Source organism: Pelodiscus sinensis, chromosome 3 (assembly GCF_049634645.1).
Source record: "Pelodiscus sinensis isolate JC-2024 chromosome 3, ASM4963464v1, whole genome shotgun sequence".
Taxonomy (NCBI): Eukaryota; Metazoa; Chordata; order Testudines; family Trionychidae; genus Pelodiscus; species Pelodiscus sinensis.
This window is the reverse complement of record NC_134713.1, coordinates 193,169,343-193,186,437: the sequence shown is the minus strand read 5'-3', so window position 1 is coordinate 193,186,437 and position 17,095 is coordinate 193,169,343. Positions and strand designations below refer to the sequence as shown.

At 52.1% G+C, this 17,095-nt stretch overlaps 2 protein-coding genes across 2 annotated transcripts in view; both read left to right on the top strand.

Moving 5' to 3' along the window:
* Positions 1-17,095, top strand: part of LOC102451311 (uncharacterized) — a 42,787-nt gene that overhangs the window by 5,812 nt on the left and 19,880 nt on the right. The gene's annotated exons all lie outside the window — the stretch shown is intronic.
* LOC106731484 (thrombomodulin-like) lies at positions 4,506-7,484 on the top strand. Its single transcript, XM_075925732.1, is given in 2 exon segments — positions 4,506-7,411; positions 7,414-7,484. Coding segments are annotated over 2 exon segments (1,641 nt in total). The 5' UTR covers positions 4,506-5,841.

Below are 17,095 nucleotides of genomic sequence, written 5' to 3'. Positions count from 1 at the left end.
GCCTGCAGCAAGTGCAGCCGGGCTGATGGCCGAGTGCTGTGATGTGCCCAGTGTGGGTACTCCGGGCAATCCAAGCCAGGACTGCTTTGGAAGCGGGGCACCCCTGAGAACTGTCTGTCCGGGGTGGGGGTCGGGACCCTTTAAGCACAGCCTGAGGCAGCATCTCCACGCTCTAAGTCCTCCTCTGATGCCCTGCCGGCACTGCTTCCGGCCATCCTTAACCCCAGTTCAGGGTCCACTTAATGTGGACATGCTAGTTCGAATGAGCAAAACGCTAATTCGAACTAGTTTTTAAGTCTGGATCCGTTAGTTCGAATTAACGTTGTAGTGTAAACATACCCCAGTATGTAAAAATACTACTATTACAGGCTTAATACTGCCAGATGGTTACACAGCTACTGCAAAGTAGTACAACAATCAGCATAGGTAAAGCAATGCATGTAAGAGTAACAGGCACTTGGAAATGCTTACGCCCTTTCAGGTCTGCGGGGAGTCCAGTTCCGGTCACCTTGCACCTGCCACAGTGGATGTGGCTCCAGCTAGGGGGATCCAGGGCACCCTTCAAGGTCTAGGTCCTTGTTGAGACTCAATGGGCACGGGACTCCCTACACTACTTATACTACAGTTGTTTACCGAGCGTGCACATATCTGGCTCAGTGCCATTCTTATCGCTCTTATGGGCTGAGACCAAGGTCAAACTTGTTTACCACTTAGTAGTTTCCCAGCTCAAGGCATGGGTTAGAGCTGATTAAGCCCAGCTGCGGTTTGGGCTTGCAGAGTCCCAGGCTATGCTAAGCTGGGTATAGCCGGGATGGAAACCTCTTTGTGGATTCTTGGGGCTGCTGATTTTAAAATGTTCAGCCTGAGTAGCTGTGGTTTAGCATCCTACTTATTTACTAATGGACTGGACAGCCTTTCATCACCCTGGCGTGAGACTAATCCCTCTTTCCTTCCCAATGGATATTGCTGCACTGAACACTTCTGCATCATTGTTCACAATGTTCCCACCCTCCTCTACGGTAGGGTCTGGATCACCTACAAGCCTGTAAACACTTCTGAACCTATCTGCGGGATCAAACCTGTTATTTGTGGTGGTTTGTCTGCAGAGGAAACATCCTGCGGGTCTCTCCAAGTGCTCCTACCCTTGGCGGTACTTCCAACAACACTGAAATGAAATCTCAGGCTCTCGGGGAGGTGGCGTCAGGTTTAACTATTAAAAACACTGGGGCTACGTCTAGACTGGCATGATTTTCCGGAAATGCTTTTAACAGAAAAGTTTTCCGTTAAAAGCATTTTCGGAAAAGCGCTTTTTCCGGAAAAGCGTCCATGGCCAATCTAGACGCGCTTTTCCGCAAAAAAGCCCCGATCGCCATTTTCGTGATCAGGGCTTTTTTGTGGAAAACAGTACTGTGCTGTCTACACTGGCCCTTTTACGCAAATCTTTCGGAAAAGACTTTTGCCCGAACGGGAGCAGCATAGTATTTCCGGAAAATCACTGACGATCTTACATGAGATCGTCAGTGCTTTTCCAGAAATTCAAGCGGCCTGTGTAGACAGCTGGCAAGTTTTTCCGGAAAAGCGTCTGATTTTCCGGAAAAAGTGGCCAGTCTAGACACAGCCTGGGAGCCCAGCGGGCTGTGCTTGGGATACCTGCTCCATGTGTCTAGGTGTCCATCGTGCACTGAAGATTCAGGTGTATTCAAGGGTGGGGAAGGGGTGTAAAATGATGGGGGCACTTCTTTGAAAAATATCCACCCATAAGAAAAGTTCCACCCCTTTAGTTACCTCTCCCATTACACTGCATGTTCTCTGAGCATCCTTGCGCAATTGAAACTGGAGTCAACCTTCGACGGGGCTCCTAGGTCTTCGCTCCTTCCGGCATGATGGGGCAGTTCACATCTCTTCGAGCTGGTGTCCCAGACCCTCAGCAGATCTGGGCGGGGAGACGCCGCTGCCTTGGTTAACCCTTGGACAGAGGTGGAAAGTAACCAAGTAGAAATACGTCATTACACCGCTCAAGTTCGCTTTTTCAGTATTTGTACTTTACTCAAGTAATTTATTTTTGTGATACTTCAACTTTTCTCAAGTAGGTTTTTTTTTAGGAAATATTCTACTTGTTACTCCACTACTATTTCCGGAAACGCTTAGTTACTCCCCACTTTCATCACCCCACTGACAGTTGCACAAGCTCCAGCCAGACCTCCATTCCAACCCTGCTCCACCACTCTTCCTCCCACCCAGATGCCCACTCTCACCCCCTTCCCTATCTCATTGCCTGGCAGCCTATAGGGGAGCCTGCACTACCCTGCCTTGGCAATAAATGGTGATGTTTGCCTTGCCCACTGTGTGGATTTCTGGCCTGTCTCAAGTCTGGGGTGACAAAGCATACAGGCAAGGCCTGAGAGCCAGGAATCGTTTTGCATAACAATGCAGATTAAGCCTGGTACGCGAGACCACGTCAAGCACACAGGACAAGCGCTGATAAGCAAAAAGTACAGATGCAGCCATAGAACTGTCAACTGTGCACAGAGCAGCAACGTCCTCAGCAGCAGGATGTACCCCAGATAGGGGCATTGGGCATGTGACGTATCCTACACAACACGTCATCTATTGGTGAACATTATTAGAACGACCAAGTCTCGCTTTGCTATAAATTGGCCTTAGTAAGAACAATCGGTGGGAGGGAATGGGCAGGACTGACCCACACGTCTTCCTTGATGGAACTAGAAGTGATTCGGCCCTTCACACCGGCTACGTCAGTGGTGGCGTTCCTATGGGTGGGAAAAGACGGAACCACGAACTCCTGCCTGGCACTGTAGGTAGCATACGGGTGAAGTGTGAGTGAATTAGGGTTTATTATTGTATATAGTAGATCTTTTAGCAATTGTTTTTGTATTGCTTTGCGCTGTATTAATTGCTTTAGAATGTATAGTATTTAAAGTTTAAATTGTATAGCACTTGTTCTTAAGGCTAATAACTGTATTACCTGCTTAAAGCTTGCAATAAATAAGAAAGTGGTTTAAGTAGCCCTAGAGTGTCCTGGTTTCCCTTGGATCTAAAATAAATCAAACCACATGACACAGCCCCCTCCCACACACGGACCCCTCATTTTGATCTCATCCCAGAACAAAATGACTGTTTGTGACTAATCAGATTACTGAGTTTTCATTCTGACAGTCATGGCCACAGGGACACATGCACATCTCAGAACCTCTGCTGCTGCCAAGTTCAGTTCAAGTGTTGATTCGCAGAGAAACAAAGTCATTCGAGGTAAGAAACCAAACAGATTCTATTGTGCTTCCAGGACGGTTACAGCAGTACTTGCGTTGCACAGGAATACAGAAGCATGTGAGGTCCCAGCAAGGGACAGCAGCCCATCTCGCGAGGGTGCTCCGATTACTGTGTTCAGAAAAGCACAGCAAATGTACAGCCACGGGTTGCCGACGTGTACGGGAACAAACAGGAGCTTACTGGCATTTATTTTCCTGGAGGCTAATTCCGTTTTGCCAAGGGATAACGTACATGACAAAGTTGCAGGTGACGTGCTGAGGAGAAAGGGGAGAAAGGGGAAAGTTACTTTGCACAGATAAAATGCAGATGAACCAAACTGGTCCTCACTGGACACAAATAGTTACTGGCTTGGGAAGCCGGTGGTGTATTGCAGAGCCGAGAAGGTGGCTCTTTAAATGATCCGCACTTGTGACTGTTCTGGGACGAGAATATTCCTCAACAAGAGACGAGGGAGTTTTCCACAGGCCCGAGCGCATCGCCACGGCCATCGATGTCAGCAGGCAAAGCCGAGTGTGATCCGGATAGCTCCCCCAAGGGGTCTCTACCACAACTAGACGCCCACAGCTTGGACAAAGGGGCTGTGGGACTGCAGTGCAGACATTCGTGTGTGGCTTGAGCCCCGGAGCCAGGACGCTGCCAGGCGGGATGTCTGCTCTGCTGTTAAACAGTCCCTTAGCGCGAGTGGTGAGAGACAAAGTCAGCTGCCGCGGGCCACCCCAGGGGTGTAACTGCAGTGTCAACAGACCCTAGGGGTATGTCTAGACAACATGCCTCTGCTGACAGAGGCATGTAAAATAGGCTACCCGACATAGTCAATGAAGCCAGGATTTAAATATCCCCGGCTTCATTACAATAAAAATGGCCACCGCACTGTGCCGGCTTAGCTGATCGTCGGCACAGCGCGCGAGTCAAGACGTGGCGCGGTCGACAAAGGAATCCTTTGTCGACCGCTCCCTTGTGCCTTGTGAAACGAGGTTTACAGGAGCGGTGGACGAAGACTTCTCTTGTCGACCGATTCGTTTCTTGACTCACGTGCTGTGCCAACGATCAGCTGAGCCGGCACAGCACGGTGGCCATTTTTATTTTAATGAAGCCGGGGATATTTAAATCCCCGCTTCATTGACTCTGTCGGGTAGCCTATTTTACATGCCTCTGTTGGCAGAGGCATGTAGTCTAGACGTACCCTAAGTGCCTAACTTCAGCCACGACTTTCCACAGCAGGAGTGTGAAGTTCCGACGGAGCGCACAGGTTTGCTGAAAGGGCATGTTAGTGCAGTGAGTTCACTAGTGCGTGTAGCAGGACAGCACGCACCACTCTGGAAACTGCACATGCAAGTGAATACCTAGCTGTGCCGCCAGCAGTAATGGCACGCACAGTTGCAATGCATGTGCATGGAGGCATGCCTCTGATCATCTGTAGACTATCTGGCTCTCGAGCCAAATACGGCTCAGTATGGAGCCAAATATGGCACTTTTGTCCTTCCCAAAATACATGCAACTTTTAAAATGAAAATGAAAACTTAATTCACAATTTTAAAACCTCTTAATTAGTCATGCAGCCTGAATGCGTGCATGAACTGAATGTGACCAGTTATGATGTAAACTTCAAAGAAATGTGGGAAAAGAAACAGCAGAAGTCCCATTAAATAAAGCCTCTGATTACAATGTTTCATTTTTTCTTCCGCTTTTTGAAATTTTCCTTCTGTTTTTTTGCGTTTTTACTCCATTTTTAGCTCCAGCAGTTTATACAGTCCAGAAACCATCAGGACACATCTACACAGCAGGGGAAAACTCGAATTAAGCTACGCAACTTCAGTGACGTCAATTGCGTAGCTGGAGTTGAAATAGTTTAATTCGGCTTTTGGTGCTGTCTACACAGCAAGGAGTCGAAGGAAGAGCACTCTTCCTCTAACTTCCCTTACTCCTCGTGAAATGAGGGTTACCATGAGTCGGAGTAAAAAGTCCTCCAGCTCGACATTATTAAAGAAAGGCTTGTAGTGTAGACGTGCACTGTGCTATTTTGGAATCACATCAGTTCCTCCAAACTAACGCTGCTGTACAGACATAGCCTCTGGGAATTGTTCCCCAGTCACATAATTGCATGGAACCAGGAGGGGGGACGTGTGTACAGTGTTGGAAAATATCTCAGTGCTGGATTGGGTTTAGCACCTCGCACATGTTGCACATGCCCCTGGCAAAGCATGTGAGTGCAAAGCTTGGGGAATTCTCTGCTCAGTATGGAGGCTGCGTCTGGGCTGCCACTCCTGGGCTGGGTAACCTGGAGCTGAATGAATGTTTGCAGAAGATTATAGAAGCCACATGGATGCGAGGCAGCTCTGGTCGCTCTGATAACGGATTAAGGAGCTGATGTAGGCGTGACTCATTTCCTTCCTGAGCTATAGCGGGGGATGAGATGTTGATAAAATCGTGGGCACAAACTTTCAAGAACGACTCTGCCAAGCTCTGGCAGGGAGCAAATGCAAACAGCCGACTGCCTGAGCCCGTCTCGGAGTCTGGGGCCAGCCCCTGCTCTGTTAACCACCCCCCACCATGCTGCGGCTCTGCCTGGCACTGCTGGCCACGGCCCAGCTCGGGTGCTCGGCCCCCTCGGCGGTGCCGCCGCCCCCGGGGGCGCAGTGCATCGAGCACGACTGCTTCAGCGTGGTCTGGGGGCGCCGGGTGTTCTCCGAGGCCGGCCGGCTCTGCGCGGCCAGCGGGGGGCATCTCATGACGGTGCGATCCACGGTGGCAGCGGACGCCATCTCACTGCTGGTGCCGCGCCAGGGCGCCGCCAGCCTGTGGATCGGGCTGCAGCTGCCCCAGGACCAGCAGTGCCCGGAGCCCGGCCGCAGGCTGCGAGGCTTCCGCTGGGTCACGGGCGATGAGAGCACGGACTACGCCAACTGGAAGCCGGGCGACCCCAGCTGCGGGCCCCAGTGCGTGGCCGTGGCTCCGGACCTCTTGTGGGAGGCGAAGCAGTGTGACTCCGAAGCAGACGGCTTCCTGTGTGAGTACAATTACCCCGGCACGTGCCCCAAGCTCTCCCCGGGGGCAGGCCTGGTGGTGACCTACACCACCCCCTTCGGGGTGCGGGACAGTGACCTCCTGGCCCTCCCGCCCCAAAGCACGGCCTCGGCCCCTGGCCTGGGCGTGGAGCTGGTGTGCCAGGAGCACAGCAGTGGGGGCTGGCGATGGAGCTCAGCCAGCCGGGGGGCCTGGCACTGCCAGCTGGAGAACGGGGGCTGCGAGCAATCGTGCCAGTGGGACGGCGGGAGCCCGCGCTGCGCCTGCCCCCAGGGGGAGCAGCTGGAGCAGGACGGACGCGGCTGCTCTTCCCTGTGCGCCAACGCGCCCTGCGAGCACTTCTGCACCCCGGACACGGGGAACTTCACCTGCATCTGCTCCGAGGGCTACGAGCTGGCGGGGGACGGCGTCCATTGCAAGGACATTGATGAATGTGAAGCCACGCCGGGCGTCTGTGAGCAGGTTTGCACCAACACCGACGGGGGCTTCCACTGCGAGTGCCACCCGGGCTACGAGATGGTGGACGGCAAGTGTGAGGACGTGCTGGATTGCGAGGAAGGCAAATGTGAGTACAAGTGTGAGGATGTGCCAGGCGGCTACAGCTGCAGCTGCTTTGATGGATTTATTATACACCCCCAAAACCCGCACAAATGTGCCAGATTTTGCAACCAGACAGAATGCCCAGCAGACTGTGACCCCCACACTCTGGATAGTTGTTACTGCCCCAATGGCTTTATTCTGTATGAGGGCGATGGGGGAGACAAGGTGTGTCAGGATGTGGACGAGTGTGAGCAGGGCTATTGTGACCAGCTTTGCACGAACGAGCCAGGCCACTACAGGTGTCACTGCCGGGAGGGGTACGTCCTCTCTGACCAGCGCATGTGTTCTCCTGAGGAGGAGTCGTCAGGTGAGACGGAGCCCTACCCCAAAACAGTGGCTCCCACCCGCGCCCCACCAAAGGCAGACAGCCTCCACCCCGGAGCGCTGATCGGAATCAGTATGGGCATCCTGGCCACGCTTTTGGCCCTGCTGGCCATTCTCTACCACCTGGTGAAGAAGCACTGCCCGGCCCGCGGCACCATGGATTATAAATGCAGCAAGAGCAAGAAAAGTAAGTGGTGCTGCAGCAAGTTACCCCCAGGTGCCCTTCTGCCAGCCAGAAACTGTGACAAATCCCATGGGGCCGAAAGCAAAGGGATGCTTTGCTGAGCTGTTCCCATTTGTTGTTTTGTATGTATCAATTTCCTCCTTTTCTGATCCAGGTCTCTCTGTAGTTAAAAGCGCTTCTGTGGGCACTTAGAATATAAAGCCAAATATTGCTTGAACATTTATGTTACCCAAAAAATTCCCACTGGAAACCACCCAGGGTTACACTAGTATGGATTTATTGATTGAGGAATTAACACTCCACTATATGTACTATATGGTTAAACTAAAGAGGATCGAATTGTCACTAAAGGTTTAAGCTAAAGGGGAACCAGCTATCTCTGACACACAGAAACAAACACACACACTTTCATTCATTCACACACATTCATTCCTGCTCTCGGGTACTCTCACACTAACACAGGCATATGGGTTACAGAAAGAGCCGTGGCATGTTGATTCTGGAGGGTCTGTCTGCTGATCATGTTTGGGGAGGTGGTCAGAAAAGAAAGAGAGCTTCTGGCTGCAAAAGAGGAGCTTCTCAGAAAAAGAGCTTCTGCCACATGCTCTCTCATTTTATTGCCTCTGTACAATGCCTGTGACTCATCCACATTTGTCATCAGAGAGCATGCCCCCAGACTTCCCGTGATCCAGCAGAGCAGCAGTGTCTCCTTGATTGGTCTGAAGATTCATCACTTAGCTCCACCTGCTCAGCCTTGAAGTTTCTAATCCCAAACACACAATAGTCTCCACTCACACACACACATTCATATCTCAGGGGAGAATGCAGTTTAGAGCAAGTTACAAGCAGAGTGGATGAAAGTTACAAAAAGTCACAAAGTTGCAAGATCAACAAACGTTAGGGCTGTGTCTACACTGGGCCACTTATTCTGGAAAATCAGCCACTTTTCTGGAATAAGCTGTGAGCTGTCTACACTGGCCCTTGAATTTCCGGAAAAGCAACGACGCTCTACTGTACAAAATCAGCCGCTATTCCGGAAAAGCTACGCTGCTCCCGCTCGCGCATAAGTCCTTATTCCGGAACACTGTTCCGGAAAAGGGCCAGTGTAGACAGCCCAGTAGTCTTTTCCGGAAAAAAGCCCCGATCGCGAAAATGACGATCGGGGCTCTTTTCCGGAAAAGCGCGTCTACATTGGCCACAGATGCTTTTCCGGAAAAACGGCTTTTCCGGAAAAGCAGCCTGCCAATGTAGACGCTCCTTTTCCGGAAATACTTATAACGAAAACTATTCTGTTTTAAGCATTTCCGGAAATTCATGCCCGTGTAGACACAGCCTAGGAGTTGTAGAGTTCAAAAGGCAATTCAGCTGAAACAATTACTAAGCTTCAGAGAATCATTTACAAATATCAGTAATTAAGTGATTTAGAAGAAAACTGCCCCCCACACAATAGCAACGCAGTCAACAGGAGGTTTTTGTCCGTCTCTAAGTCATGTGTTGGCAGGACCTTACAGTTTAATGCATTTCCAGAAAATCTGTGTGTAAATCAAGTAATAGCTTGGGCAAAGGCTTTTTTGCAACAGCTAATTGCCCAGTCCTTCTGTCCTTGACTTCAGTGGCTTTGTGGTGATGCAGTCTGGCCTTCCACAGACCCAGAGTAGGGAGAGCCCCTCACTGAACCTTAAAATGAGGGATAAGGGATCTTTCGGAAACGGCTTTATTTTCCGAAAGATCCGTGTCTAGACTGGCTCTTTTTTCTGGCAAAGCTCCGAGCCGGAAAAAAGCAGCAGCCATGTTTATGCTAATGAAGCAGGGGAGATTTAAATCCCCGCTTCATTTGCAATTGCGATATATCTAATTTGCATCCCTTTTACGAAAAAGGGATGCAGTCTAGACACAGCCCAAGATAAACACATGAGTGAACGGAGGAGCACTGTGACCACGTGTATTCATCCGCTTCTGCTTATTACCACTGTTTTCACCAACTTATACCGCCACGCGAAAAAGTTCTCCACTTGATTATTTTCATGTTATTTCGGGGATGGCCGTGTTATTTGAAAAACGTTCCCTAAAAAAAAATCGTGCTATTGCGAAAATGTGTTAAGCGGGCATGTGTTAAATGAGTAATTACTGTACATGGTTAACTGATGAGCCTAGGCAGTTAACTAATGCTGCCTGTATCAGAGGCAGCAGCCTGGGGGTGGGGTGTCAGGTGGGAACCAGTGCTTGTGGGGAGAGGCAGCAGTGTGGGGTTGGGGAGGGACAGGCAGCTCTGCAGAAGCAGGTTCAGAGGCAGCAGCACTGAGTGGAGGGTAGGCAGCTCCACAGAAGCCGGAACGCACGGGGAACCAGCTTAAAAGTTACACAGTTTCCTAAATAAACACATTTTAAGATCCCTAATCTGCACCTACATCTGCAAAAATGAGCCATAGATATCCGCATCCACATCTGCAGGTGTGGATACCCACAGAAATAAAACAGATATTCTTGAATTAATAGAGCTCTAGAATTTGTGTTTTACAGGCTATAAAGTTTTAATTTTTGAATCTAAATGTCTACACTCCTTAAATAATTCTTGTCTGAGCACCCCCTAATTTCTCACAACTGAAAATTTACATTGATAAAAATTAAAAATTAATTAAACACTGATATTATCTATCAAAATTATTTTAAAAAATTAAATTCTGCCAAGCCCACATATGACACAGGTGTTTTCCTGTTATTCAAGAATGGTCAAACTATGTTACAACTTTAAGAGAGAAAAGAAGGGATGTGTTATATGAAGACTAGTGTTCTTACTGTAAATAGTTAATTCCACTCGTCCATTGTTTTGTAAAAGTTGCACATGGGACACAGCTTCTTAGTCAATCTATATATGTATCTGTCCGTTCGTGAGTCTGTTTGTTCAAGAACTCCTGCAAATTTGAGGACCACCAAATTTGGCATGCAGGTTCCTCTTATCATAACTTAAAGCAAGGTCAAGATTTGGCTGTGCCTGGACAATGGGATGTGCCTGGAATCCAATTGTGTTTCATAAAATGGAAAGGGAGGGGTCTGATAGCAGGGACAGTTGTGCTCTGGAATGACCACAGGTGGCAGCAAGCGCAGAGGAAAATTATACTGCAGAGTGACCACAGGGGTCAGAGTGTAACAGAGTGACTGGCTGGGGGTGCATTTTGCCAGCCAATGGCCACAGGTACGTGGACACCCTGCCCAACAGCTGGAGCCCAAAACCTCGGCTCCAGCGCTGGACACAAGTGGGGGAGCCCGGAAGGCCAGTGTAGTCCCCACCGCCCTCCCTTTGGAGAGTAGCCATTGGCTGTACACCAAGGTCCCTGCCGCCATGGCTACTCTAGGGAGCACCCGCAAGCTGGTCTCAAAGCACCTACCAGCTGAGCACCGCCAGCCCCGCTGCCATGGCCACCCGGGAGAACGCCTGCCAGTCGGAGAACACAGCCTGTCCTGAGCCCCCAAAAGAACCTGAGCAATGCCAGATAAATCCTCTAGTTGGAAATAGAACTTATGCACAGTTATTCTGTGTAGCTGTCTCATCTCTGGAAATATTGATGGGAACTTAAAATGTACAACTCTTGCAGTAGCTTGAGGAGGTATTTCCCTGCATAGTGAGAAATACTCAGAAGGCACCATTCTCAGCTTTATTGAAAGATACATGTTGACAGAAAAAGTTGCATGAGAGGAAGCTCTAGGTTAATGTCTGCCAGATCCCATTTTAAAACTTTCTTATTAAACATCCAAAATCCAAGAAACCTCCCCCCACATAATAGACTGAAACCCATAAAATCAAACACTGAGCAATTTCACATTGACAAGGGCAAAGCCAACTATTTCAAAGAAACCCTGAAGTGAGCAATTACGGAATAACCTGCTGATAGGAGAAGGGTTTTTTCCCCCCCAATCCCATCATTTGGAGTTTGATTAGAGTGGGCAGCAAAAATATGGGGATTGTGAATGGTGGAGGTAGTCCATGAAGGAAGAATATGGGGGCATTAGCTTTAAAGCGGGGGAGAGGAGCTGTGGAGAGAAGTGAATATAGCGGGGTCAGCAGGGAGATGGCAGAACACAGGAAAATTAAGTCTTGTTTATACAAAAATCAATGCCAAAACACTCCGAGTAAATTTCACACTGGAAAAGCTAGTGCCAACTGTTTCAGCGGAACGTGCTTGAAACCCTGATGGAAGAATGACAGAATAGGAGACATGCCACTCTGATTTCCAATGCAGAGGTGGGCCCTGGAGATGTTCAAATGTGATTAAGTAACCGTATAACCACTGAAAATGTCCGTGGTTACACACAGAGCAGCAGTTGGCTCCTCAGGAACCGGGGCTCGCAGGGGGGTGGCTTTTAAGTTGGCTCCCAGCGCGTCCTGGTTCCCGCCTGCCTCCTCTGATATAGCAGCGTGCGGATATGGGGGCAAAGGCAGTTGCTTTTAAGCCGGCTCCCCACGCGTCCCGGGAGGCAGCGTGTAACCGTGAAGGTTAACCGATGAGCGCAGGTGCCCTTGGCGGCACGCTTCGCACCCAGCTGCTCACCCCCACTGCAAGTCTTGCAGCACCACGAAGGCGCGGGATGGGGGCAGCCACTGCGAGGGGAGTGGGTAGATGACGGCGGGCGGGGGGGGGCGCAGAAAGTGGGATCCTGGGCACTCGGGTTGCCAGGTGTCCGGTTTTGAAGCGGACAGTCCAGTATTCGAGCTTTGTGTTCGGGAAACACATGGAGACAATAGAAACGTTCTAACTAGGATGGAATGTCCATTGTGATGTCATGTCCAGTCTGGCAGCCCGCCCCGGAGCCGGGGCTCCGCATCCGGGCCTGGCGGGGGGGGGGCGGGGGTGCGGGTGCTGCCTGGGGCTGTGTGCAATGCGGGGGGGGGGGGGCACTGCGCGTGTTTCGGTGCCACGGGGCGAGCTGCGAGCACCACCAAACCGCGGTGGCTGCAGCCCCACAGGCAGGATCGTGCTGGGGAGGGGGGCTGACCCAGGACTGCAAGGAGGGCAGGGCGGGGGGGGGGGGGGTTCGAGGGCAGGGGGCCCAGGCGGCCTTTTGCAGCCAACCCCCAGCCCACGAAGCTGCTGTGCCCTCATTCAAGATGGCCGACGGGTTGGGGCCCTAAGAGGGAGCGGTCTCGCTGCCCACACTCAAGATGGCCGGGAGGGCGGGGCGACGCTCCTGTGTGCCCTGGGCGGCCATCTTGCGTGTGGGCAGCAGGCCCGCGGTGCGTCGGTAAAGCGGCCTCTGCGGCGCAACTATGGTGGCCGCGGCGGGAGGCGGAGCTCTGAGCTCGCGGGCCCTCGGGCGGTACCATCGCGCGGACAGCGGGGGAGGGAGCTGCGCTGTGGAGCCCGGCGGTGCGCAGCGCGGGCAGGAGCCGAGCCCCATGAGCCTGCGCGGGAGCTGCGCGCCCTGCTTGGGAGGGTAAGGCTGGGCTGGGCTGCCCCATCGCTACGCCCTGCCTGCCCCTATAGCACGGTATCCCCTAGAGCTACACTCTGCCTGCCCCTATAGCACTGCACCCCCTATAGCTATCAATAGCCCCCCTGCCCCTATAGCACTGCACCTCCTATAGCTATCGATAGCCCCCAGCCCCTAGAGCTACACTCTGCCTGCCCCTATAGCACTGCACCCCCCTATAGCTATCGATAGCCCCCAGCCCCTAGAGCTACACTCTGCCTGCCCCTATAGCACTGCACCCCCTATAGCTATCGATAGCCCCCCGCCCCTAGAGCTACACTCTGCCTGTCCCTATAGCACTGCACCCCCTATAGCTATCGATAGCCCCCCGCCCCTAGAGCTACACTCTGCCTGCCCCTATAGCACTGCACCCCCTATAGCTATCGATAGCCCCCAGCCCCTAGAGCTACACTCTGCCTGCCCCTATAGCACTGCACCCCCTATAGCTATCAATAGCCCCCAGCCCCTAGAGCTACACTCTGCCTGCCCCTATAGCACTGCACCCGCTATAGCTATCGATAGCCCCCAGCCCCTAGAGCTACACTCTGCCTGCCCCTATAGCACTGCACCCGCTATAGCTATCGATAGCCCCCAGCCCCTAGAGCTACACTCTGCCTGCCCCTATAGCACTGCACCCCCTATAGCTATCGATAGCCCCCAGCCCCTAGAGCTACACTCTGCCTGCCCCTATAGCACTGCACCCCCTATAGCTATCGATAGCCCCCAGCCCCTAGAGCTACACTCTGCCTGCCCCTATAGCACTGCACCCCCTATAGCTCTCAATAACCCCCTGGCCCTATAGCTACACTCAGCCTGCCCCTATAGCACGGCACCCCCTATAGCTATCAATAGCCCCCAGCCCCTAGAGCTACACTCTGCCTGCCCTTATAGCACGGCACCCCCTATAGCTATCAATAGCCCCCAGCCCCTAGAGCTACACTCTGCCGGCCCCTACAGCACTGCACCCCTATAGCTATCAATAACCCCCAGCCCCTAGAGCTGCACTCTAGCTGCCCCTATAGCACGGCACCCTCTATAGCTATCAATAGCCCCCAGCCCCTAGAGCTACACTCTGCCTGCCCCTATAGCACTGCACCCTCTATAGCTATCAATAGCCCTCAGCCCCTAGAGCTACACTCTGCCTGCCCCTATAGCACTGCACCCCCTATAGCTATCAATAACCCCCTGCCCCTATAGCACTGCACCTCCTATAGCTATCAATAACCCACAGCCCCTATAGCACTGCACCCCCTATAGCTATCAATAAGCCTCAGCCCCTATAGCTATGCTCTGCCTGCCCCTATAGCACTGTAGCCCCTCTAGCTACACTGTGCCTGCCCCTATGGCACCACAGCCCCTATAGCTGCTCCTTGCCTCCTGCCCCTATAGCACTGCCTAGCTATCAATAACCCCCTGGCCCTAGAGCACTGCAGCCCCTATAGCTACACTCTGCATACCCCTATAGCACTGAAGCTGCTACAGCTGCTTCTTGACTCCTTCCGTTACAGCACTGCAGCCCCTATAGCTACATCTTGTCTGACCCTATTGCTATGTCCTCCCTGCCCCATAAATCTATATCCTCTCTGGTTATGCCTGCCTGCCCCTTTAGCAGAACAGGCCCCATAGCTACATTCTGCCAGCCCATATAGCACTAAAGCCCTCCATAGCTACTCTCTGACTGTCCCTGTAGCACTATAGCCCCTGTAACTACATCCTGCCCATTCCTATAGTACTACAGCCTCCTATGCCCTGCTAGCTACATAGCTCTATAGCCCCTATAGCTCCTCCCTGCTTGCTTCCTACGCTACAGCCCCCTATAGCTATGCTCTGCTTGCTCCATAGCTCGGCAGCCCCTATAGCTCTGCAATCCATATACAGGCAGTCCCCGGGTTACGTACAAGATAGGGACTATAGGTTTGTTCTTAAGTTGAATTTGTATGTAAGTCGGAACTGGCTCCAGATTCAGCCGCTGCTGCTGAAACTGACCAGGGGCTGACTACAGGAAGCAGGAGGCAGAATTGCTCTGCCCCGAGCTTCCTGGAATCAGCCACTGATCAGTTTCAACAGCAGCTGAATCTGGAGCCTGGGACAGAACAGCTGGGCTGCCAGGTAGGTCCCTGCAGGACCAACCTGGCAGCACCCCAGCTGCTCTACCCCAGGGTCCACAACAAAAGCCTGGTCTGCTGGGGGGGGGCGCACTAGCTGCGCCCCACCCCCCAGGAGACCAGGGACACGGGGAGCAAAGCCGCAGGGGCGGCGGGGTGCCGCGCCTCTGAGGCTTTGCTCTGGCAAAGCCTCAGAGGCGCGGGACCCCGCCGCTGCTGCGCCTTTGCTCCCCGTGTCCCTGGTCTGCTGGAGACGGTCCCCAGCAGACCAGGGACACCCGGAGCAAAGCCGGGGAGGCAAAGCCTCAGAGGTGCGGGACCCCGCCGCCGCTGCGGCTTTGCTCCCGGTGCCTCTGGTCTGCTGGGGACCGTCTCCACCTCCCCGGCTTTGCTCTAGGTGTCCCTGGTCTGCTGGAGACGGTCCCCAGCAGACCAGGGGCACCCGGAGCAGCTTTTCTCACCCCAAAGGTCGAGGTGGCGGGACCGCTGCGCTCTGGGCGGTCCCGCTGCCTGTGAGCTCTGGGGCGAGAAAGCCCCGTTCGTAAGTGCGGACCCAATCACACAAGCAAATCCTTAATGTGAGGCACGCGAATAGTCCCATGGACTTCAGTGGCTCTGGTCACATACTTAAAATTAAGCACGTGCTTAGGAATTTGCAGGACCGGGAACTAATTTCTGCTAGTGCTGATGTTGTGGCTCAGGTTGGAAGTGAGGTGGGTTTGAGAGCCCAAGTTGCTGTGTCCACACTGCTGTTTTTGGTGGGTTAGCTTGAGTCCTACTAGCACGAGTTTCTACCTGTGCTGGGAGGGTCATTTCCAGCTGAAGTGTAGACGTACCTTTCTGGCTTCCCAGCCAGAATCCAGCTCAAAATAGCACTGCTCTTTGATTCTACACCAAGGATGAGAAACCTCACGCCCGGAGGCTGGATGCGGCCCCTGGCTTGCCTAGAGCTGGCCCTCAAGACTCAGAGTCCTGCCAGCAGTGGGGAGCCTGTGCTGGTGCTCCAGCCTCTGGTGTACAAGGGGTATGTGGGGAGTGTCTTTCTCCTCAGTTGGATGCCACCTCAGTGAGGGTTTGTTTGTTTTTTCTGTGGGTCAGCAGCTCCCAACCCAAAAAAGGTTCCCTAGCCCTGATCTAAACCCTAGGGCTAGGTCTACACGACGGAGTTTTTCTGGGATACCGGAAGTATCCTGGAAAAACTCCGCCGTGTCCAGGGAATGCGTCTGCTCTTCTGAAATATTTTTCGGAAGAGCAGATGTGCTCTTTCGGAAGCCCTGTAAACCTCGTTTCACGAGGAAGAAGGGCTCTTCCGAAAGAGGAGGTTTTTCCAAAATTTGGCCCAGTGTAGACGGGCCAAATTTCGAAAAAGCCTCTTCCGAAAAAAGAATTAGAAAAAGGTATGCAAATTGCAGAGTGCAATTTGCGTTCCTTTTTCTGAAAAAGAAGTGTAGTGTAGACATAGCCTAGGTTATCCAGAAACGTTGGGCAGCTGCCAGGCTTTTTCTTTCCTTTTTTTTTTCTTTTTTTTTCTCTACTGCTTTCATTTATCACACAGATAGGGAACCTTTTTTGGTCAGGGGCCGCTGACCCATAGAAAACTCAGTCAGGGGCTGCACGCAAATGAGAAGTTTAAAAAAAACAACAACCCCTCACTGACCTGGTCCCTGACTTGGAAGGAGAAAGACAGTCCCTATATTCCCCTTGCACACCAGAGCCTAGGGGGCCCAGACTACTAGATTTGTGTGCTCCAGTCCTGTGGGGAGACAGCAGGAGGGGAGGGGGAGGCTCTGGAGCACCAGTCTGGGCTCCCCAATACTGAGGGGGCCCCTTGTGCTTCAGGGGCCAGATCCGGGCAACTTGGAGGCCACGTCCAGCTCCCAGGCCTTACATTCCCCACCCCTGTTTTATAATGTACAATAACCTGGAAGACAAACACACAGCTCTTGTATTCATCCGTCAGTAGATCAGAGGAGTTGACCATGTGTTATGAAAACCGGAATCTACCCTTTGTTTCATAAACAATGTACTAATGGCACTACATGACATTTATACATTGTATTTGTTCTGTTTATACTAGGGATGTTAAAATATGTTTCTTTTT